The sequence below is a fragment of the Rhynchophorus ferrugineus genome, unplaced genomic scaffold (genome assembly GCF_030347505.1).
Source record: "Rhynchophorus ferrugineus isolate W39M unplaced genomic scaffold, kcgeb_rfMv2 rfM4, whole genome shotgun sequence".
NCBI lineage: Eukaryota > Metazoa > Arthropoda > Insecta > Coleoptera > Curculionidae > Rhynchophorus > Rhynchophorus ferrugineus.
The window spans coordinates 36,215,202-36,239,894 of record NW_027472583.1 but is presented as its reverse complement, the minus strand read 5'-3'; the positions used below and the strand labels follow the sequence as shown (position 1 = coordinate 36,239,894).

The 24,693-nt window shown below is 30.3% G+C and overlaps 1 protein-coding gene across 3 annotated transcripts in view; it reads right to left on the bottom strand.

Annotated features, from left to right (window-relative positions):
- sr (zinc finger domain-containing protein striped) overlaps positions 1–24,693 on the bottom strand; it is a 67,342-nt gene that overhangs the window by 30,002 nt on the left and 12,647 nt on the right. For all 3 annotated transcript variants that reach the window (XM_076403729.1, XM_076403730.1, XM_076403726.1), the window contains exon 3: positions 17,699–17,924. In XM_076403729.1, the coding sequence (XP_076259844.1) occupies positions 17,699–17,924 (226 nt within the window). The remainder of the gene's footprint in view (positions 1–17,698; positions 17,925–24,693) is intronic.

The window sequence follows — 24,693 nt, the reverse complement described above, 5'->3', positions numbered from 1 at the left end:
TAACAAAGTTCTGTGGTCAATTAACTATGCTTATGGTTACCTAACCAACTGCATGACTGCATGACCACGAAATCATATAATACGAAGTTATCCAATATTTCGTTATAAAACATAAGATAATGTTACTAAATCACAGCAATGTGGAAGCAATACAATTACTGGACAATGCAAGGTATTAAGAAGATTGAAGCGAACCAAACCACATGAACTTCTAGGTAATCACTGCACAGGTAATCAGGCACTCTAAACCATGGTCTTCGGTATTAAGTCTGCTAATTGGCGAGTGATCGACTTAAAGATCATTCCAGAAGATATCATGACTGTTAGAATACAGACACAATATCGCAGCAATCCTTTCTGTCGCTTTAACTCTAGCGGCTGCAAAACGGGCTTGGACAATAATAGTTGGTTGTTTATGTAATGCTGAAAAGTAATCCAAAATTTCAGAAAAAAAAGAAGTTTAATATGGTTACATGAGAAAATTAACAATTCATGTAAGTATATTTGATTTCCCTCAATGATTGACATATATTATAGAATAGAAAAAAGCATAGGGAAAACAAAGAGGATTTTTAAATAAGAAGTAAGCTGTGTGTGAGTTTATTAACGAAATTAATATTTATTTGAAAGACTCGTTTGCAAAAACAATCATATAAAAAATGCACTAACAAACGCTAAAAAAAATCCAGTAACTCTATGTAATAGTCGCTGTTGATGGTCCTTCCTTTTTCAAGGTAGTCAATGAAAATTACTCCATGCGCATCCCAAAATACAAACACTATAACCTTGCCAGCCGACTGTTGCGTTTTCTCACGCTTTAGAGTGGGTTCATCGTGTGCAGTCCACTCGGATGACTGTCGATTGGACTTCGGAGTGAAATGATGAACCCATGTTTTATCCATTGTCACATATCGACGAAAAACTCGGGTTTATTATGCTTGATTATCTTCAAACACTGCTCCGAATCATCTACTTGTCGTTGTTTGTGGTCGAAAGTGAGCTCGCGCGGCACCCACTTTGCACAGAGCTTTCTCATACCCAAATATTCGAGAATGATACGATGTACACGTTCAGTTTATATCTTCAGAGTGTCTGCTATTTCATTCAATTTCATTTCACGGTCATTCAAAATTATTTTGTGGATTTTTTAAATGTTTACTTTATGGATTTTCAAATTTATACACGTATCTTTTGAGGGTTAAGGCTAACTAAAATCATATGGATTTAGTTCTAGTAGAGTTATCTATATATTAGGCCGGGGACTTTTAAATTCACCTGTTACATCATCGTTCTGATATGTTTGTTTATGTACTCAATCGCTATAGAACATATTGGGGTCAAAATTCGGATCAATTTGCTACTCAATCCTGTAATTCGCCATGGTAATTTTAAAACAGTGACTGAATAATAAACTACATGTTTAGCGGATACCGCCAAAACATGGCCTTTGGAAAACCATAGGTATCATTTTCTATTTCTGTACTTTTTGTATTTTTAACCTTATTTAAACTTAATTAAATCAAAGCTATATTGGTAATTTTGTGTATAGACAAACATATTAATTGGTAATAATATCGGTAGGTTTTATAATTACAATAAATCAAAGATTTCTTATTCCATCAAACCAAAAATAGAAAATGTTCTATCTAGCTATATGCAATGTTTTTTTATATATAATATATATTAATTTTCAATCTTCTATAACGGTTAGATGTAAGAAATTTTTTCCCGTGTTTAAATAAATTGCAAATGGTTATCAACGTTTATTATTTAACAACGCTTTCATTCGATTATACTATAAAACAATCTATTTAGTTCAACCATTTATCGCATTAACAATTTTTTATTGCGTTCTGAATACGTATTTATGGAGCAATGCTTTTTAGATTATTCTGATATTTTTCCACACTTTATATCGTCATATTGAAAATGTCGAAACTATTTTTTGCAAGTTTTATTTCGTACACTTTATTTCAGTGTATTTTCTATTGATTGCCAAACGAATTGTTTTTTTTTTTCGAAAATATATTACGATGTATTTGTTATTTTCCTCCTTTCAGCCAATTTTTATGGACGTATTGTCACCCAACACCTCCGCATTTAAGGAGTTCTAATATTATTAGGTTGCGTCGTTTCTATTTCCATCTCGACGCGTAAATCAGCGTCACGGCGCGTCCGTAGATAGGACGCGGGAAATCGCGCACGAGGCGGCAACGTCGCCCCCTCCAGCAACCCCGCGCCACGACATTGACCGACCACCGCGTAGTATGGGCGCTGGAGGGGAGGCAACGGCGACGACGACGTTCGCGTCACATGACCTCGTAGGGGGTTGCGATCTATGAATGAACGTGACGTCAACGGTACGGGGATCTCTTAACAGCCCTTCTCGTAGGGTGTGCCCTGAAGATCGTTTCACAGGTGTCAGGCCTGAACAGAGCCCGTTAAACGGATAAAAGTGTGGATAATGTGGTCATGGTTAAACGATGGGGTGGATTATGTTCACCAGGTTCTATTTTTCTATTTTGTTGGTCGCTGGTGGCAGTTGAGGTTTACTAATCGGCTCCTGACTCTCTCATCTTCGGGTCTTAATTATTGTTGGGGAATTTCATTACTTTTTATCGATTTTATTCTTGGGTTCAAGGAGAAAGGAAAATGTTTGTACATTTAATCTCATTTATTAATATTAGAATTTCATTTAAATGATTTAGTATATAATAATAATTATTTAATTATTATGAAATTAAATATTTGATATACTTATAGTAAAATGTAAATAGTCATGAACATATTCTGGTCAATCTTTTCGGTTCCTAATATTGTTTGATGTATTTATAATATAATATTTTTCTGCTAATAAACTCTAACATTTAAATTATATATTAATAGTTCGATTCGCCGGCTTGGTGGTGCAGTGGTAAAGGCGATAGGCCGGGCCTCCTACTGTTGCGATAGCCGCGGGTTCGAATCCTGCTGGGGCATGGTTCTTAAATGTATGTTTGTGCTTGTTTAAAATTTGTGATTGTTCTAGGCAATAGTGTAAAATTCGACAAGAAAAATAATCCCAGTCACGCCAGTAACCTGGCTAGGTAAGACCGGATGTCTTCTGGGATGATTGTTAAAGTTGGTCATTCTCCAGTTGGTAGGCTTAATGCTGAGGATCGTGGTTCAGAGCCCTCGTTAAACTTTAGGCCTAGTCCAGATAAACCCATAGTTGGTAAAAGGAGACTTATTTTTTAATATAGAAAATATATTTAAAAAAAATAGTTCGATTCTTTAATTGTTTTGCAATGTTTTATGCCCTGTTCTTGATTTAAGTATTAGATTACATTAAAATGTCTAATTAATAGTTAAAAATTCATAGATGTTTTTTTAAACTTCTTTACAGTGATCGTTCAAGTCAATATATAATTTAAAAAATATAAATATTTACGTAAAATTTGATGTTTTCTTTAGAATTATCACATAGAAGGTATGTCTTTAAAAATATTAATACCTGTAAGAATACTGATTATTAATTTATAAAAAAAATTTATACTTAATTTCTATAATAAAAACAATTATTTTGGTAAAAATATTTTTGATTTTATAAAATTACTAAATTTTTAATATATGTATTTTCTTTATCCTTTTTGAAAATTTTAATTGATAATACTTGAAGTGCTCTGATGTTCTTAAAATGTAATTTACACTTCAAAATTTGATGCTTAATGTAATTATATTCCGATAAAACTTTATTATAATTTAGTAGCTTGCATAAAATTAAATAAAAAATAATTAAAACATAAATCTCCACTCATCGTAATTTGTCTTTTTATTAAGGTAAATATGAATGCTAAGTAACCGGAAATAAACCTAGCAAAGTAAATTTCCACCAATTCACAGTAGGCAAACAATTTTCAACTTATTATATAGTTTGTTTAATGAGCAAGGAAAATGTTGTTGGTTTTATTATATTAGAGTGTTTAATAAAAAAAATATAATTAAAAGATGATTTTTGGTGGTCATAATATTCCCAATGATACGATATATAAAACATTCATTATGTGAGCTGAACATATTTTATTTAGTTTATTTTTTTAGATAAAATCTTGACTATCTCTAGAAATATATCTTACAAATAGCGGTTATATATCATCGCAAAGTATTTTCGTATAATCAAAATCTCGAAGGAATATGTTTCAAGTAAAGCGTCACGTAATCTTCTCGACATTAAAAATCCAAAAATAAACCACGTAAACAGGAGGAGAACCTTCACCCTCCACCCCTTGCGAGAAAATGTTACCGACACTACTCCACGAAGATAAAAGAATGTAAAGCGAATACACGGAAAGCTACTTTTATTCGAGAAGAAAAATATTTCAATCAATAAGCGTTGTTTTTGTTACCCGCTATTTTACCTCCTTTGTCCTTTTTGTACTTGATTGTTTCACCTTTGACATTATGTCGATGTTTTTCCGCCGTTTTTGCGGATGGCAATAACAGATGACTCTTAATGGAAGTAATGAGAACTGGAGAGGTTCAAAGTAATCAGAAAGCAACTGGGATTATATTGCTTTATTATGTGTATGTATGGTTTTAATAAAATCATTTACAACCAGAAAAAAATTATAATTTAATTTGTGAATATAGGCATGATAATAAAGTTGTTTTGATGTTATTAGGTTGGATATCTCAACAGAACATTGATATATTAGAGATTTTGTCACAAATATATATTTTCTTCTTATTTATCAAAAATTGAAAGGAGTAAATATAGAAATCACTCAATATTATTTTCGTGTAATAATTATTGGCAGTGATTGAAAAATATGTAATTTCAGTTCCGTATTAACTTTAGTAAAGAAAGTAATTGCGAAATGTTGGATAGACATAAATAAAATTATATTTTAGTCAAAGGGGGTTAAAGACAAAAAGGAGGGGGGACCACATAGTCATGCTGTATAAGCATAAACAACATTATTCTGTATTATTATAACCATATATTAAGCGCTTGCACGTATTTTGATCAGCGATATGTCTTGATGAAGATGCGAAATCTAAATATTATAAACAACTATTAAATTACCTAATATTGTTCTCAAATTCGATGGTTTTGATATCTATTTCTGTACAATATTTTAGTTAACTTTGAATTTTTATTATTTTATTGAAAATAAGTTTACTGCGAAAGCCCATCATCACTTTAAGACACTCATGGTAATGCTGTGGCGTGATAACTCAATTGTCATATCAACGATTTAAAAGTGGTGATTTGACTGTCAATGATTAAAATCGGCACAAATTCGGAGCATATAAATTATTTACAGATATTGACAAGCTATGGGAAAGAAACTAAGGAAGAGAAAATGAGTATTACACGAATTACCAGTTCCACTCGTTTCAACACCGCGGTTCTATTTCGTCTCAAGCAAAAGACAAGATTTTTCTGTGTGATATTGCGAATGACAATGAATTTTTCTGATCTCCGACGACTCCAATCGTTAAATGTCATAGATTAGTCCAGGAGACTCGTCCACACTCACACGCAATCGTAATATTCATGGTTATAAAATCTCGTTGAGGAAATGGTGAGATCAGCGAGTATAACGAGCAGCTAAAACCAAATTAGACTATTACTGTAGATATCCATCTACGCCAATTGAACCGAACTAATGATAAATTTTTGCAGAAAAGTCTCCCTTCATGTGTGAAAACTAAGACCTTGCAAGGCTGTGGATACACCGCTACAACTGGTATGAGAAGTCCTGCTACATTCAGGGGTACTCGCCAGACATAATGCCTTTTCATTATTATCTCTTTAGATCGATGCAGCATAGATACGTTGTCACATGGGTTTGGAAGTCCTCAGAAATGCTAAAATGTGATGCGACGATTGGATCTTGATTGAGAATTGATTTTGAAAATATTTTGATTAATATGTATTGAACCAATTTTTCTCAATTAAGACTATTAGAATACGTACAACCACTCAACGCTATTAATTGGTACATTATTCTGATATGAATTTATTTTAATCACTACTCTTTATCTTTATCATCATCTTCATTACTGCAGCGTTTAACCATTATTTGCGGTTAAAGCCGAAGCCAGAACGATATTTCATTTTAATACAGGCTATGTAGTAGACGCTGTCTGTCCCCTGACCTAGAATCAGGCTGTTGCCATTTTATGAATGAACGCCCTTGCGTGGGCGACTGTGGGTGGTTAACTATAAGGGGGTGGACTTTTCCCGCTATACAATGTTGTTTTTATCGACTGATGGAATATACCATGCTGCATCAGGTCGTTTCGACGGGCGAGGAGGGGAGGAACCATCAGGAAGAGTTTTTGTATGGTTTAAAATTTGTTATTAATATTTTGTATCGATATTGATCAATATATAGATCAATATTATGCCTGGATTTGATTAATATGAAACAGTGATTTTTTTTATATATTTTTTAGTTTGATTTAGAAATTAGAAATCGCTTAAGAAAGTATAAATCTTATTAATTCTTGGTTACACAATAGTTTCCATTCTTTTGAGTGTGTGCGATAATATTACCAAAAAATGTCAAATTATGTTCTTATATTATGAACTGTTTAGAATAGAGTAAATCTGTTAGTGATGAATGTTATCAACTCATGGCTTATTAGGTTATTAAAATTCATTAGTTTAGTTTTGTGTTTAATTATAAAGAAATTTGTTTTATGACTTAATTTTTTATAACATTTACAGTAAATATGATTTGTTGATTTAAATAATGTGCATTTTTCAAAAAATCCTATTATAGCCCAGAAGTGGTTTTTAGAAATAAATAGTGATAATTTTAAGACAATCCTTTCCCTACACAAATGTGGAAGAGTATTGTTTAACCAAGATGTACATAATTAAATTGAACTAGATAACATGTAGTAATTTACAGATTCTTACCTGATTTCACAGATACCTTAATTTATTAAAAAGAAAAATAAGGAAACAAGTTCACTTTTCCTCAGAACATCATCAAAATTAGTGATAATTAAACTAAGTTTAATATAAGAATTTCAAGGCAAAACTATGTGTGTGCCTAATGGATGCTGTATCTGATAATAGAAGAACATTAAAATGATTCCATGAGTTATTTCATCACTATAACATATATTATTCCAATTCAAAAATTGAGGTTACGGAGTGTTACGAATCTGCCTCCTCGGGGATTGAAGCGAGTTTGTGTTCGCAGATCAGTCAAAGAAGTGTTTACTGTGAGTTTTTGGCATGCAAAAGGAATTTTATCTACTAAACTGGTGAGACAATAGAGTGAAATAATTTTTGTAACCTCTTGAACCAAATAGATGAACAAATTTGGCGAATTTATTTTATTATTTTAATAGCTTATTCCCAATATTTAGTGCCTGTGAATTCTGGTTCGCCTTAACATAGTTTTGATGTTGAGAATATAATATTAAAAAATAATGTTCTGCTACTCTTATAAGCAGACACACTCTATGTATTGAACAATTGAAAATAAAAACAAGTAAGTTGACACCATATTCCCTTCAGTCTGATCGCATAAAAAGTGAACGAACAAAACAAGAAAAAAAGAGCATCAACATCGTTGACAGTACCATGCCCGACGTACCAAAACAAGATTCCATTGTCGAATGATTTCTCTTTGTCCTCGGGACGAGGAAAACAACCGAACTCTTTAAAATTCACTTCTAGAACAATATAATAACTCATTAAGCAGATATAGAGATTCAAATTTGAACAGTTTATTATAATGGACTGACTCCGTAATCTACATAGTCTAATTTAAATAATAATAAAAAAAGTAACTTGAAATGGTCGGTTCATTATTAAAAAATGTCTGGTTTCGTTTGGAGTATATTATTGTAAATTATTAAGCTCGAATGATACACCTAATGATCCTAAATGAATCACAGTAGGCTTAGGATTACTATTAAGAGGAATTATGATTGATATATTATAAGGACCGTGAATTAATTTAGTTTTTTTTTGGTAAATTCAAGGTTGATTTGAAGGTATTGCTTATTTGTATATTTTACTTCAGTTTATACGGTCTCAGTGTAAGTAATTATTCCTGTAGGAATCTGTTGTTATTATACTACTTCTTCTATTATGTTTCTTCTCCCAGAATAACCCCATAAGTGTATTCTGTACATCCATAAAGCTTCTGATTTTCTACTTATATAGCAACAAATTATTATATACGGATAATTATTTTTTTTTTCCAAATAACCAATACAGTTTTTTATATTTTAATTCGAGTTTCTTCCTTTATAATATGTTCCTTCTCTAGAGACTTCGAGTCAAGTTAAATTCATCCCAACTATAGCATTGTTACTGTATGAAATAATAGTATTATTGGTTGTAGATGAATTTAATATGTACTGATTTTGTCTTTTTGACTTTTATTCCCTATGTTATTGTTGTGCCTATGTCCACCTATTTATATATTGTTGTTGTTATTTTCTGGGTTATTCTTCGCTATTGTCTCCAATAGCAAGTACCGCAGTATTGCCAGCAAATGTAGCTATAGTAACATCTTCTATTGGTGATATGTCACACGTACAGAGTAGGCAAAAGACAGGAACCAAAGTCCTGCCTTGCGCTACAACTGTTTTTATTTCTTTAATTTCTGAGCAAGCTTCTTCTTCTTTAACTCTAATGAGCCCCTTATACAAGTGCCTTTCTTAATAATATCTATGATTCTATGTACTTGGTCAATTGTTGAATGTTTGTTCATAAAACCAAACTGATGTGCACTTATTGAAAATTTCAATATTTGATTAGTTTGAATGTTTTTAATAGAAGATTTTCAAATTGTTTGGATACTATTAGTAGCAGAGAAACTCATTGATAAGATCTTACTCAATTGGGTAGTTTTCCAGGTTTCGTAATTATAATAACTCCGGCAAATTTGCAAACATGAGACGTTATCATCAGCAGAAGTTCGAGAGTTTTATAATTGCCTTTATTTGTAATTTTAAAAATAGAATAGATGTATACGTAAACAATATATCTATGAAGTGTTTCAAGGGAAGAAATATTACCCTGAACTATTTCTGACCTCTCATAGGCTTTTGACAGGGTATGGTATTTGGGATTGATCTACAACATAAGCCATTTGTTGCCAAGAAACTACTGAAAATTATAAGAGTAGTATCTTTTGTAGCATTGAAGGACATTTTTAATAATAAATCCACTGTCGGCTTAACTTTTGCAAGATAGTATCGCACTCAACAAAAGAATCCGTACTTGAAACATTTGCTGGCGAGACAAGCAATATGACACAAATGCCAACAGAAAAAACACGATAACTCGAAAAATTTTCATCGATTTGCTGAAATTCTGTTGACTAATGGTTTTTCTCTTTCTCTATAACATTGTTCATACGGGCTTTGCAATCGTTTGTGAAACTTTTTAGGGCATTCGACCAGGATTTTTGTTATGATTATTAGATCATTGCTGTCACGCGTGATCCACATTTATCCCCTGTAATCATTCGCTTCAAAAATGGCTCGGATTCGATTCTTTTAAAAAGCGATTTACTAATTGAAACTTGATCCATTTAATTTTTCAACAGCAACTTTTCCACGCGATGTTATCTTTGACAATGGTATTTCTATATGAAAATTAGTAAATCAACTCGTAACTGATACTGCCTAAATGCCAGCTTAAAATTTCAACATCATTAAGACAATCAACAAGACATCAAACTATTTTCAGTGAAGCTGTGCTGTAATTCCTATTTTGGAAAAGCAAATTATGATGAAAATGAACTTATAAGTTCTCCAGTTTCAAGGTATAATAACTTTTATATCAGGAATAACAAGTGTACTAGATAGATACTAGATAATATAATGCTTGCACATAGGCTAATTTAAAGTAATGTGTTAGAAAAAACAGACATTGTTTTCTCTAACCTTATATTATTTGAAGGGAGTCTAATTTATCTAGCAGTCATCGAATTACCCCAAGGTATGACATCACAACAAAACGGTTCCAATATTTCAAGATATAATTTAAGGACTACTAAGACTTTTCTTAAATAGAGTTAACTTGTTCTTTGTGAATGCATGGCTTAAACGTATAATTGAGTTAAATTACAGAAAGTACCTTCGCATTTGTTTTTATAATTTAGTTATTATATATTAATCTAAGTTTAAATCAAAATAAATCTTAATGAAAATATACGAAATATATTGTACGGTAAATTCAAATATTTGCTTCTAACCTAATTAACTACCGTTATAAATAGTAGAATGTTATTGTCTTTTAAAATTTTTATTATCCTTGGATACAATGCATTTGCCTTCATGTATACATTGTTATTTTTAGTATTTGAAGCAGTTCTTAATTCTATTCATAAAATGGACAAAAACATGTTTTTTTTAATAGAATTAAATTTTATCAATCAACTTGACAAAATAATGTCAGCGATTTTTTTTTGAAATTAGATAACCTTTAGAAGGTCTGTGATGACCTTGAAGTCCTTTAAATGGTTTAATATGCTAAATAGTCATGAGTTGGTTTTGTAGTTACGGTTAGGTATATATGACCATTGTCAATAAGCTCTTCTAAATTAGAATAATAATAATTAACAAGTTACAATCAAATTTATGTTATCTATAATAAAACAAGAAATATTTTAAAAATCTTACGGACATTACTTCATAGTTACACACCCTATATGAATTATTTCAATACTAATTAGCTCTATTAATGAACATCATTAATAATAATTAAAATGGACAAAAAATAATTAAATTAATTTTTTTCTTGTAGAATGGTCCAATACAATATATCTTATCCAGTGGCGTAGGCAGAAGCTAATCTGTGTGGGTCTCGACTAAATAAAAGTGCCAAATATTACGGAACAATTACGCAAGATAGACCGACGGAAAAAAGGTCGTAATATTGTAAAATAATTGTAATTGGTGTCCTTCAGTGAAAGAGGGGGAGCTTTAATGAGGAGGCGAAAAATATGGCTCGGATCTCGATGACGTCGACATTGACACGACGACTAATCGATAATTATGGTTTGTTAAAAGTCGCTCTAGTTGTTTGCGATTAATTCTCTCAACTGGGTGATATCTGATCGATATTTTATACATGAAATACATATATAATGATTTTTTTAATATGGACTTCGTTTATTATAGGATTATGGGAAATGGAATAAGAACAGTTTCTTGACATTGACATAGATGACATTCATTATCATTTCAGATTAGAAGAATAGTACGTGATTTCAATATGCACATTTTAAATGTTTAAAATGAAACAACTGTACTGGTTAGTTGGAAGCTACTCCCAGGTTGGCCTATACCTAAAGAGATTGATTTATCAGTCATAGTATCATAAAGCATACTTTTAAAACAAAATTCTGCGATCAATTATCACAATTTTTGGCTACGTAATCAACAAAGAACTGCACGATGATTTCGTTTTAATATTATAATTAAAAACATGAAAGAAGATTAATAGGTCACATCAATGTGGAAGTAAAACCATTTCTAGACAACGTACAGGATATAAAAAAGATTTAAAGTAACAAAATCAATACTTATATAAAGTGTAGCTAGCAAGTAAATATTGCTATATGCTTTAGCTTGAATTAGTTGAGTTTAATTCTAATTTGGAAAATGCATATTGATATATTTATTAACTAAACTCAAAATTTGATTCTTGTAGATATTTCATTGAGTGGTATTGAATTAGATAATTTAAAAATTACTATTATAAGTAATAATAAATAAATAACAGGTAAAATGAAAAGTCATCGACTTGACATAGATGGCGCCGCTAGAATTGAATCAATATATTTTTAGTTAGCCCTAATCCTCAAAAGATGTGTGTATAAATACATCTGTCGGATCATTAGTTTGTGAATTATAGCGTTTGGAGTGGAGCAACTTTTGTTATTGTGAAAAAATGGATAAGAATGGATAAGAAATTTTGCGTAAAATATTGTTTTTGGGAGGGAAAAAATACAGTTGAAGCAAAAACCTTGCTTGATGCCGAGTTTCCGCACACTGCCTCAGGAAAATCAACCATCAAGGATTGATATGCTAAGCTTAGACGCGGTGAAATGAGCACGGAAGACGGTGAACGCAGTGGATGCCCAAAAGAGCTTTTTACCAACGAAAACATTTAAAAAATCCACAAAATGATTTTGAATTACCGCAAATTGAAATTAGTAGACAGTAGTAGACAGTATTAGTAGACACTCCAAAAAGGTACCGACTGAACGTGTACATCATATCATTGACGACTATTTGGGTATGACAAAGCTCTATGCAAAGTGGGTGCCGCACGAGCTCACTTTTGACCAAAAACAACGACGAGTTGATGATTCGGAGCAGTGTGTGAAGATGATCAAACTTAATAAACCCGGGTTTTTATGTCGATATGTGACAATGGATGAAATCTCCATCATTTCACTCCGAAGTCCAATCGATAGTCATCCGTGTAGACTCGGCTGGCAAGGTTATGGCGTCTGTATTTAGGGATGCGCATGGAATAATTTCCATTGACTATCTTGAGAAAGAAATGACTATCAGCAGCGACTATTACATAGCGTTATTGGACCGTTTGATGGACGAAATCACCGAAAAACAGCCGCATTTGTAAAAAAATTAAGTGTTGCTTAACCAAGACCATGCACCCTCTCACAAGTCAGTGAAAAGGATGGCAAAAATCCATGAATTGGGTTTTGAATTGCTTTCTCATCTACCGTATTTTACAGATCTGGACCCCAGCGATTTCCTGTTCTCAAATCTCAAAACAATGCTTGCTGGGAAGAAATTTTCGTCGAATAAAGAGGTGATGTCCGAGACTGAGGCCTATTTTGAAGCAAAGAACAAATCGTACTACAAAAATGGTATTGGAGTTGTCGCAAAAGTTGGAGAGTCGCTGTAATCAGTGTATCACCCTTGAAGGGAATTATGTTGAATAAAAAAAACTAATATTGCAAAAAAATGTGTTTTACTATGGTAAGCCGAGGACTTTTCAGTTAACCTGTTAATTAATAACCAAATCTTCGTGCATCAAAAAAATCCAAAAAGGTGTTGATGAATTAAATTCTGAGGAATTATAATCTCAATTTTGATTAAATTTTCATTGCATAACGCTATTGATTCCGTTGATGCTTATAGGTCGAGAATAAAGAAAATGTTCATTCGTTTAATATAAAACAAAAAACAAAATGTTACATACAAGGAAATTCTGTATTATCATAATGGCCATTTTTATGTTGCAAAGCCTGCAAATGTTAATATGAATATTTTTAAGTGCATTTTACTGAATTTAAAATGAATTGGTTTGTATGTATTTTTAGACTTTAGACTAAAAATATAAATAATGATATATAAGTAAATTGAAAAAAAGACAACAGAAATATATTTGATATATTGTTCATGAATTATCGAACATTTTAATAACATTGACAACTTTGTTAATATATTATTATATTTAAACAACATGTAATTTGAATACATTTAATATATGTTATAAAACGTATAACAAATAAATCAATGATTTAGTTGATCAATAAAAACGTCCTTTACTTATATAAATATATGTGATTATATTATATTTACATTTTAGTTCTCCTATAATTTATAGATAATTTATTATTTGTTTTAAACAATAAACTGGAATAATGTATTGTCAAAGATAATGATCTCATTGTCACTGTCTATACATACCAATAATTCAAATTAATATACTTGTTGAAGTTAATATATGTTCAGAATCAATATAGTGAAAATTAAATAAATAAATATTAACGTCTAATATATATGATTCAGTGGTAGTAATTTATTATAATAAATAGTGATATATACATATATATATATATATATACATACATATATATATATATATATATATACATACATATATATATATATATATATATATATATATATATATATATATATATATATACATACATATATATATATATATATATATATATATATATATATATATATATATACATACATATATATATATATATATATATATATATATATATATATATATATATATATATATATATATATACATACATATATATATATATATATATATATATATATACATACATATATATATATATATATATATATATATATATATATATATATATATCTACAGTTACAGAAATTTTGAGATTTTTGGACGATAAACAGTACTAAGTGATTATCACAAGTCTCTATTGAAGCCAGCTTTATACCATTAAAATAATTTGGTAGAGACCGGAATAATGGTGGTCAAATGGGGTAAGGTCCGGGCAATAGTATGGCCGATACTTTCTAGCCAATTACTTCAATTTTTATCAAGTCAAAATAAAGATATCTGTGGTTTGGCTTTGTTGTGGTGGAAGACAGCATCTTTCGTATTGGTCAAGTCTGATTGATTTTTAACAGCCTGTTCTAACCGTATTATTTTTTTGGCATCAGAGAATCAAATCAATAGGTTGGTCAGTTTCGTGCAGCTCGTCATGGATAATTCCTTTCGGTAACCCATCAAACGCTCAGTTTCACGTTCTTTGGTCTCAATGCCGATTTTGCTTAATCTGTAAATTCATAGTTCGTGGAGATTCGTGTCTAAAAAGGCTTGATATGCTTTCTTTTCAGCAGCTGTTCAGACATGGAAACATAGACTATTAAAGGTTTCACCGTTAATTGGTGTAGAACCCAAATATCGAGCTTCTTTAAGTATGCAGAATATCTTCTCTTCTTTTAAGGTTCATCCAAATGAATTCTAACATTAGCGTTCACTTAAATAGTTCACCAGGCTACGATTTCATAACAGGAGGATTACTACAAAAACTACCAAGAAAGGGAATTATAAAATTCACCAACAATCAGCAATTTAGACTAAAACATGTCCCAGACATTTGGGAGATGGCGGAAATTATAATGATTCCAAAACCTGGGAAGTCACCAAACGAAATAAAATCCTATAGACCTATACCACCGCTGCCAGTAATATCTAAGGTTTTTGAAAAATTCCTGTTGAAAAGAATAAAACCGATCATAGAGAGAAAAACCTAATACCAACACACCAGTTTGTGTTTATTAACAAGCACTCAACAACTGACCAGGTCCACAGAATAACAGATGTTATTGAAAAAGCCTACGAAAGTCATAAAGTATGCTCAGCTATATTCTTAGATATAGCACAAGCGTTCGATAAGGTTTGGCATGAAGGCCTTGTTCATAAACTAGAGAAAATGCTACCAAAACAACACACCGAACTATTAAAATCATACATTACAACCAGAATATTTAGAGTCAAACAAGAAGAAGCTTACTCTACAATAAAAAAGCTAAAGCAGGTGTACCACAAGGAAGTGTACTGGGACCAATGCTTTATCTACTTTACACTTGTGATACTACAAATGTAAAATATCACGATGGCTATATTTGCTGATGATACTGCGATTATAGCTGTGGGAGACAATAGTGAAGAAGCCTCACGAAAATTACAACAGCCAAGTGACAGTATAAATAATTGGACACAAGCTTGCAAAATAAAAATTAATGAACGTAAACCTGTACATGTGCAGTTCATCTATAAATAGACAGTACAAGAACCAATAACATTAAATAACACTATCATTCCATATAGAAACAACGTTAAATATCTCGGAATGAATCTCGATGCAAAACTTTGCTGGAAGGAACATATAAAGAAGAAAAGAAAAGAACTGGAATTGAAATATAGGAAAATGTACTGGCTAATTGGAAGAAAATCATAATTATCTGTACATAATAAATTGCTCTTATATAAGCAAATATTGAAACCTATATGGACATACGGAGTTCAATTATGTTCTGCAAAGAGTAACATAAACAAAATACATTTTTTTCAGAACAAAGTCCTGAGAGGTATTGTGGGTGCACCTAAATACTATAGGACTGACCTACCTAGATCGAAACCTTCAGATACCCACAGTTAGTCAAGAAATCAAGAGAATTGCAAGGGGGCATAAGGAAAGACTCCATTCTCATACAAATATTGAAATATTGCAACTTTTGGAGACCACCAGAACAGGACACAGACTCAAAAGAATCAAGCCATATGATCTTGTGTAGTGTTGTGTAGTGAGGTGCATATATTAAAATATTCAGTAGTGACATGTATAAACATTATTTCACCAGAGATTGAGTTAGGGCCGATGGGTCCTCTTAGTGATATACTTAGATTTAAGTAATCATAAAGACAAATTGTAGGTTAGAGGGAAACGACTAGTAACAATCTATTAATTAAATAAAAAAAAAACTTAAATACTAACATAAGCTTACGAGGCAAATGGCGAAAATGACTTTTCGAATATATGTTTCAAAGCGCTATAAAGTTTATATAACAATAAATTTTTGTCTAAGCAATAATAATTAATTTATCATTATGAAAATTTGGAGTCGCCGGTGTTATATAACTATGAGAGTATTAGGTATTGATAATGTTTTGGTAACATTGATAATTATTTATTTGCTATAAATTTGGTGCCGATAAGGAACTGAACGGCCGTGTTTATTGTCTTAGTAAAACTATGAAAACAAAATGGATCGAAAATATGCCTTCCAATAACTTGTTTGGTTATCAATAGATACTTTATTGTCTTGTTGGCAAGCAAGATGTCAAATAGTAAGCTAACTCTATCATGAAAATTATTATCAGCTACAAAAAAACAGTATTTCTGACACTGACTGAAAATATAAAAAGAAAACAACAAAATCTAACGTTAGCAAAGAAGAGAGAAAGCGGCGAAGAATTTACCGAATAATTGAGCAATCGAATTTAATTAAATGTAGCCTTTAAGGCAATCGAATAAATAATTTTGAGGCAGAAAAATCGTTGGAGATAAGCTGATGGAATAATAGTCCAAAAATTAAGAGTACAATTAAAGGAATATATTATCCTAAGGAGATTAAGAAAATAGTAGCTGAAAAATGAAAACTACGAAGAAAATGACATCAAAATAAAATGTCTAATTAATTAAATATATTTTAAACAATATGTCCCAATAATTCCCAAAGCTTATATATATCTCAAATTAACAAGAAATCCATAAATAAAAACTATATGAAAAATCTAACAAATGACAAGGAAATAAATTATTCGCACCGGAAAGCCACCAAATACGTAAAACGATCCTGTCTGCATCTATGTGAAAATTGGGCACGCAGTAATCAACAAAAAGAGGATGTATTTGTTGACCATCTCGAAAAAATCTTCAAACCAAACAAAACTGATGTTGAGTATAATTTTCCGTACATAGAAAGTGAAAATTTGACTATTCAATTAGCAACACCGAAAGAAGTAATCAAAGTTATCCAAATTGACAATCACCCAAAGAAGTCACTAGGTTATGATTTATTAACAGGGTAATTGCTGCAAAAGCTACCAAAAGAGAGAACTAGAAAGCTCACCAACTTGACCTATGCAGCATTTCGATTAAAACATGTCCTAGAACAGAATGTATTTTGTTGTCAAACTCTTCAGATGTCAACTCAATAAACAACGCGATCTGATTTTGGAGCTAATGAACTAATTTTGAGCAATTTAATTGCTCTTGAATTAATAATTTGTTTGTAAGTTATTATTTGCGTAGATTTATAAATTCGTTTGTTTATGCAATATTTTAAATGTATAATATCGTTTTCAGTTTAACGATGAGTTCTAATCAACACTTACCAGAAGTTGTTTGAGAGCTTCCAAACCACATTGAGACCAGTTCGTCCATGCTGGTGCCCGCTGATCCTGGTGGAGTCTGATGATATGACGGGTTACCGTAGTAATACGGGGTGGTCGCTGTCACCAAGGAATCCATCATCAGTCTTGGCGGTACTCCAGACTGAGTGATCGAGCCGTGATAACCTGGAGATTCTCTGCGATTGCTATCGAGAAGTAACTGCTGAACCTAAATCAACAAAAATAATGATAGTGATAGTTTTCATTCGTTTGATCATGGTAAGTACCAATTTAAGCTTACGTAATAAACTTTTTAAACTTAATATAAGGTTTCTCAATATATTTTTGCTTACAATAATATACCTAATTATTATCACCTTTGACAATTTAAAAACGTTCAGCCAGCTCTCTATCTGAATACTATGAAAATAATATTTAACACTATACATGTAATTGTCTTGTAACTATAAATTTGGCACAATTTTAAAATTTTCTTAACTGTAATTTCTCTTCCAGCTAAACATATATACACATATATATAGTACCGAAAAACTCATGTATACAACTTTCCTCTTTATTCGTATCTCACTTTCTTAGGATACGTTACTCCTCAGTAATCTCCGGTATTGACGCATGCGCACTATCCTGCATAGAATAAACCATAGAAAAGTATAAACCATATTTACTTCCTTTTCTAATGGTGGTACATTCTTTTCGAGTCAATCGGTACAGTTGATCAGTCAGAACAACAAAACAATCTAGGATATTTAGATTTTGTGTTACATTAATAATTCAATAGTAATAAGAAATTGTTATGTTATTCTTGGTGGTTTAACATACGTTGGTTGTAAAATATGGAAAACGAGGGTAAGTGCAGAATGCAAGGTTAATCCACATAGCATCAACTTTATTTATAGTGGGAATGTTAGCTGCCTAACTTATAACACATCATTTTCAACCACATCGAATAGGTATCAATATATGCCAAAATTTAATGATAACAAGAACAGAAAATAAATGATTCTTGTTGTGTTGGAGGTAGTCAAGTCATTAATGAGGTTTGTCCATCAAGAATAGTAGCAAAAATTGTAGTAACTAATAATATTTAGACATTTATTTTAAATATAATATATTTTAGTTATGATTTATATTTTACTTTATAGCTAAGATGTATATGCCTGTTTGATCTAAGACTTTTTCTGTTTGTCTGGTAAAATCACAATTCCGCCATTGTAGAAATTTTGAGATATTTGGACGATAAACAGTATATTAAACAAAATTTAATGATAACAAGAATAGAAAATAAATGATTCTTGTTGTGTTGGAGGTAGTCAAGTCATTAATGAGGTGTGTCCATCAAGAATAGTAGCAAAAATTGTAGTAACTAATAATATTTAGACATTTATTTTAAATATAATATATTTTAGTTATGATTTATATTTTACTTTATAGCTAAGATGTATATGCCTGTTTGATCTAAGACTTTTTCTGTTTGTCTGGTAAAATCACAATTCCGCCATTGTAGAAATTTTGAGATATTTGGACGATAAACAGTATATTAAACAAAATTTAATGATAACAAGAATAGAAAATAAATGATTCTTGTTGTGTTGGAGGTAGTCAAGTCATTAATGAGGTGTGTCCATCAAGAATAGTAGCAAAAATTGTAGTAACTAATAATATTTAGACATTTATTTTAAATATAATATATTTTAGTTATGATTTATATTTTACTTTATAGCTAAGATGTATATGCCTGTTTGATCTAAGACTTTTTCTGTTTTTCTGGTAAAATCACAATTCCGCCATTGTAGAAATTTTGAGATTTTTGGACGATAAACAGTATATTAAACAAAATTTAATGATGACAAGAACAGAAAATAAATGATTCTTGTTGTGTTGGAGGTAGTCAAGTCATTAATGAGGTTTGTCCATCAAGAATAGTAGCAAAAATTGTAGTAACTATTAAATATAATATATTTTAGTAATGATTTATATTTTACTTTATAGCTAAGATGTAGTTAGAATTTGTTGAGAGTGAAAGTCGAAGAATGTGAAATTTAGAGAAGAATAAATTAGACAGCATTTTGCTAAGAGATAAGACCAGTGTACAGTGATACTGTGAAATAATTAAATTTGTTAACAGTAGTAAGCTTGGATCAAATATACAAAATATAAAAATATGTACGGCACCATAAAGATCCAGGAAAATACAATACATTATTATATAAGAGTATAATTAAATAAATTAATGTTTTGTAAAAATAAAGATGTATTGACTGACATTTCTTTCAGTTTAAAAGTACGATAATCCATTCATTTTAGGCTAGTAAATGTACAATATGTTAATAGAATGCTTGGATGTAGTTAATTCATTAATGTGATTTGTGGATCAAGATTAGTAGCGATCATAGTTGATCATATTTGGATGTTCTTGGAGATCTTGTTAATTCTTCAAATATGTAAATTAATTTAAATATTGTGTTTTTATAAAAATAGAAAGGCATTAGAAATTATTTTTATTATTTCATTTCATTTTATTCAATTATTTTTTAAATAAAATGTGTTATTTCAAAAAATGTTCAATGTTTATTGAATAAATCCTTATATATAGTTTCACTATTAAATCAATTATTTATAAGAATTGTGCATATTTATTTATAAAAAATAATGATGTGTAATATGATGTTTTTATAAAAATAGAATGGCTGGGTATATATTAATTATATTTTTATTATTTCGTTTTATTCGATATAAGTAAATAAAGCTGTATGTACGCATGCGCCAAACTCGAATTATTCTCTGTTTTACAATTTATTGGAACTCACGCATGCGCCATATCCGCAGATGGCTGAGGAGTAACGTATCCTCACATTCTTTCATATCTTCCATTCTTCATTTTTCACCATAATAAGGGCTTTCTGATCCCCATGTTCTCTCATCCTCATTGTTATTGAATAAGAATATTAAAAAGCGACAAAATACTGTATTAACAATTTTGTTAATAACTTTACATATAACATTACATTGTAATTTTATCATTATTTGTGAGAATCTATCAGATGGGATCCTGGACCTTCAGTTGTTTAAACTATTTGTTTTATCGTTATGAGGAAATGATAAATAGGTTGCCTTCTTATATCGCTTCAGATGAGAGGTCATTATTTGTATCCAATTACTATTCTCAATAATTCCATATTGAAGTTCATTATATATTTTGAAAAAAATGGTTGAAATTAGAAGTTGTTTAGATTTTGATCCAGATGTGAAATGAAAATTAAGTGTCAAGTGATTTTGATGATAAAGGTGGGAAGTAAGCTTTCTATAACTTTAAGTTAAATTCTTGTTTATTAAATTTAGAAACGTTTTCATTAACTAGTGAAATAAATTTGCCTAAATATCGCTATGTACTAATAAAAATAAGCTAGCAAATGAAATGTAAATTATTTTTAAATTCAAGATTTCGGGAAAATTTTGCCGTTGTTAAAAAATAAGGAATAATATTAGGACTTAAAAATGTTTTATTGATTCTTAGTTAGGTTAACCTTTTGGATTTTTTAGTGACTGGACCTACAGTTCAACATGGGTTCCGAACCATGGTCCTCGGCATTAAGCCTACCAAATGGCAGGTGACCAATTTTAGAAATCATCCCAGAAGACATCCGGTCTTACCCAGCTTGGTTACTGGTTGTCGGATTTTACACTCTTGCCTAGGACAATCACAAATATTAAACAATCACAAACATAAATTTACGACCATGCCTCAGCAGGATACGAACCTGCGACTATCACAACACTAGGAGGACTGTCCTGTCGCGTTTACCACTGCGCCACCAAGCCGGCAATATGAGGAATTAGATAAACAGTTTAGTTTAATCAAATAGAACTAATATCTGATGTAAGTGGTAAAAATATTTTTCAAAAAAGCGGTACTAAGAAACTAATGATAAAATTAAAAAAATGAAAAATTTTTATTATCTTTCCAAAATAATATTATTTAATATTCTCTAGATTTATGACAGAGCTGCTAAAAAGATTTGACAAAAAATATGATATAGGTTTTACAAAGAAAGTTCAAACAAACTTCAAATCTATTCTTAATTTTGGGTAAAGGCAACACCAATTTATTTCAAAACAAATACGAAAACGACTTGTGTGAGTAAGAAGGCTTAAAGGCAGCGTTCAACATCAATGGGATTCAGTTGTTTAAAGTGTGCGTTGGAAATTCACGATTTATCCCATTACCAGGGGAAAATATTACACGGTCTAGCTCAAAGGAAATTTTCCATCAAGAGGAAGATAGACGAAAGGAAAAGGGTGTCTTTCTGGGATTTTAAAACAGAATAAAAGCAAAGTGTACCTTATATTTGTTCCAAAAGTAATTATTCGGAAATTAAATTACAAAATGAGTGAAAAAAATCGAAAAAGAAAATGTACAAGTTATATTATTTTATATAATTTTTATGCAATGTAAATCTAACGGAATCAATACATGGAAGTACGTAAATCATTTGCAGTACATGTTTAAATACTGTTAAAATATTGATATTTAATTTATTAAATTACCAGATATGTTGGGAGGAAAATCAGTACTAAATGAATAAATTAATTTAAGAAAAGAGTCTTTGTCCTAGAGAACAAACAACACTGTATGTACATAGATAAGTTTAGAAACTTCTAATATTCTATGTTATGAGCATCATCTTGTTTCAAGAAAGAATCTGATATCTAAGAAAATCTGTATATTCTCAAAATTAAGAGATTAACATATAGTTGCTATTGAGAAGAGATAAAGAGTCAATGTACTACTTTATAAACCAAACACAATTTGATAGTACTGCAAACCTAGAGCATATAAAACAAGCCCAGAAAAGAAAACTCAAAAGAGTGAACATATTTGGGTTAGTTAATTGGTCGCAATTATTTAATAATACTAATAATAATAATAATAATGAAATGTTGAGCATGTTTAGTATCATCTTATGATTTTTCAAAATGTAATAATAGATTATTTATAGCAATAGTTAAATTACTGCTAGTTATCATTAATTTAATTAGTATTAAATTTTTAGAAAGAAATAAATCGGCGTTTGATTGGAAATTATTGTCCTATTAAACTTAAGTAAACTACTTAGTCAGTAATCTACTAAAATAAAATAATCGTTAAATATCACTTCCGAATCATTTCAAAAAAGTAAAAGTAGAGTAAAGAAGATTACGCCTACTCAACAATGAAAGAAAATAAAGTAGGTGTATTACAAGACTACTCTACACATGTGATATATTGCAATGGAAAATATTACAATGGCTACATGTGCTGATGACGTGCTACTGGAAAATATAACGAAAAAGCAACTAGAAAACTGCAAGATGAAAGAACAATATAAATATATTAACCTAGGCAAGGAGAAAAAAGTTAATTGGTGTGAGTCCGTATATAATGAGTTCATATATAATTATACTGAATACATGCGCTTTATAATGCGATTGTTTCTGTACAAATATTGATATATTCGATCCTGACTTCTGATTTCAATCTTATTAAAAAAAACAAGAAATTCGCAACAAGACATGAGAAGAGATTCTAATCCCATATTATTACCGAAGTATTGCAATTCTTGGATAAGACTAGAATGCGTTGCGATATCATACCTTTAACCTTGCATAAGAGTGTAAGCGAACATTGTTTCTGTTAACACTAAGTAAGGAGTATTTACTACATACATTCCTAGTTTTAAGTGACTGGTAAAATCTGTTGTAATATAGTCGGTAAAGAGTAGTAAGAATGTGTTAATAAATAAACAACTGCATAAATAAATAAAACCCTTGATATGTTTTTAGTCTATAAAAAACAAATAATTATTTATTTATATGACTTTCTGAGGTCAACTAATCTGGTACTATTTTTCAAAATATTCTTCATTCTGATCAAAGAAATTGATATGTTATGTTAATGATTAATATTCACATGCTATGGTAATTAGTAACAAAGATAAACAAAATATTTTCAAATAACTTTTCTAATTTGATCCAGAGACCAGAAAGTGAATTTTAAACACAAGAAGTGATTGATAAGATATGTTCAAAAATGTTATATCAGTCATTGTGAAATATTGTCTGTTATTTTCATACAGTATATAGCAAATTCACTTGATTAGAGTAATCTTTGAAAACGCAAGAATCTTACAATCTCAGAAGTAGGTCTTTCTGTTTTGTTCTGTTGTGTCTGCCAATATAGGAAAACAGTTGGTTCATCCGTTCGACTTTGGGAAGTAACCTGAATGACGATACACTGATATCTATTTTTTTTGTGTTATTGCAAAACTTTTATTTTCATGTTATGTTAATAATTTAGCATTTTAAAAATACGGAGCAATATAGATAAGTTGTAAGAATAAAATTTTCGTGTAATCAATCTGTAATCATTTCTATTAATAAAATATTAATAAATTGTAACGTTATAACTATTTATGAGAGGTAGAATCAAAGTTTTATGAATCAAAATAAAATATATCTCTACAATATATTAGTTGCTTGCATATATTTTGATCAGCGATATCTATTGTTTAAATTGAGAAGTATCAATGTAAACAACGGTTAACCAGCCTAACCAAATTATTAAATTCCATGGTTTTGATATATATTTATATAAAATAACAGTTTTTAACTAGTATTATTGAGTTTTTTAATGTACATAGATGCTAGCCATAGAATGCTTAAAACTGTATTATTATAATGCACTTCTATCATTGCGTTTATTGTTTGATTTAAAGAAATATACGGCCAAAGTTTATTAAACACTTTTAGAAACTTATGGCGATATTGCTTCGTCATATCCTAATTGCAAGTTTTGGTTTCAATGGTTTAAAAGTGGTAGCTTTAATGATAGTAAGCGGCCTAGAGCACTAAAAAACAGAAAAACAAGACAATTAATTTATTTATTGATGGAAAACCGAGCTAACAATCCCAAAGAACTTTCAAAAAGCGTAGCAGTTGGT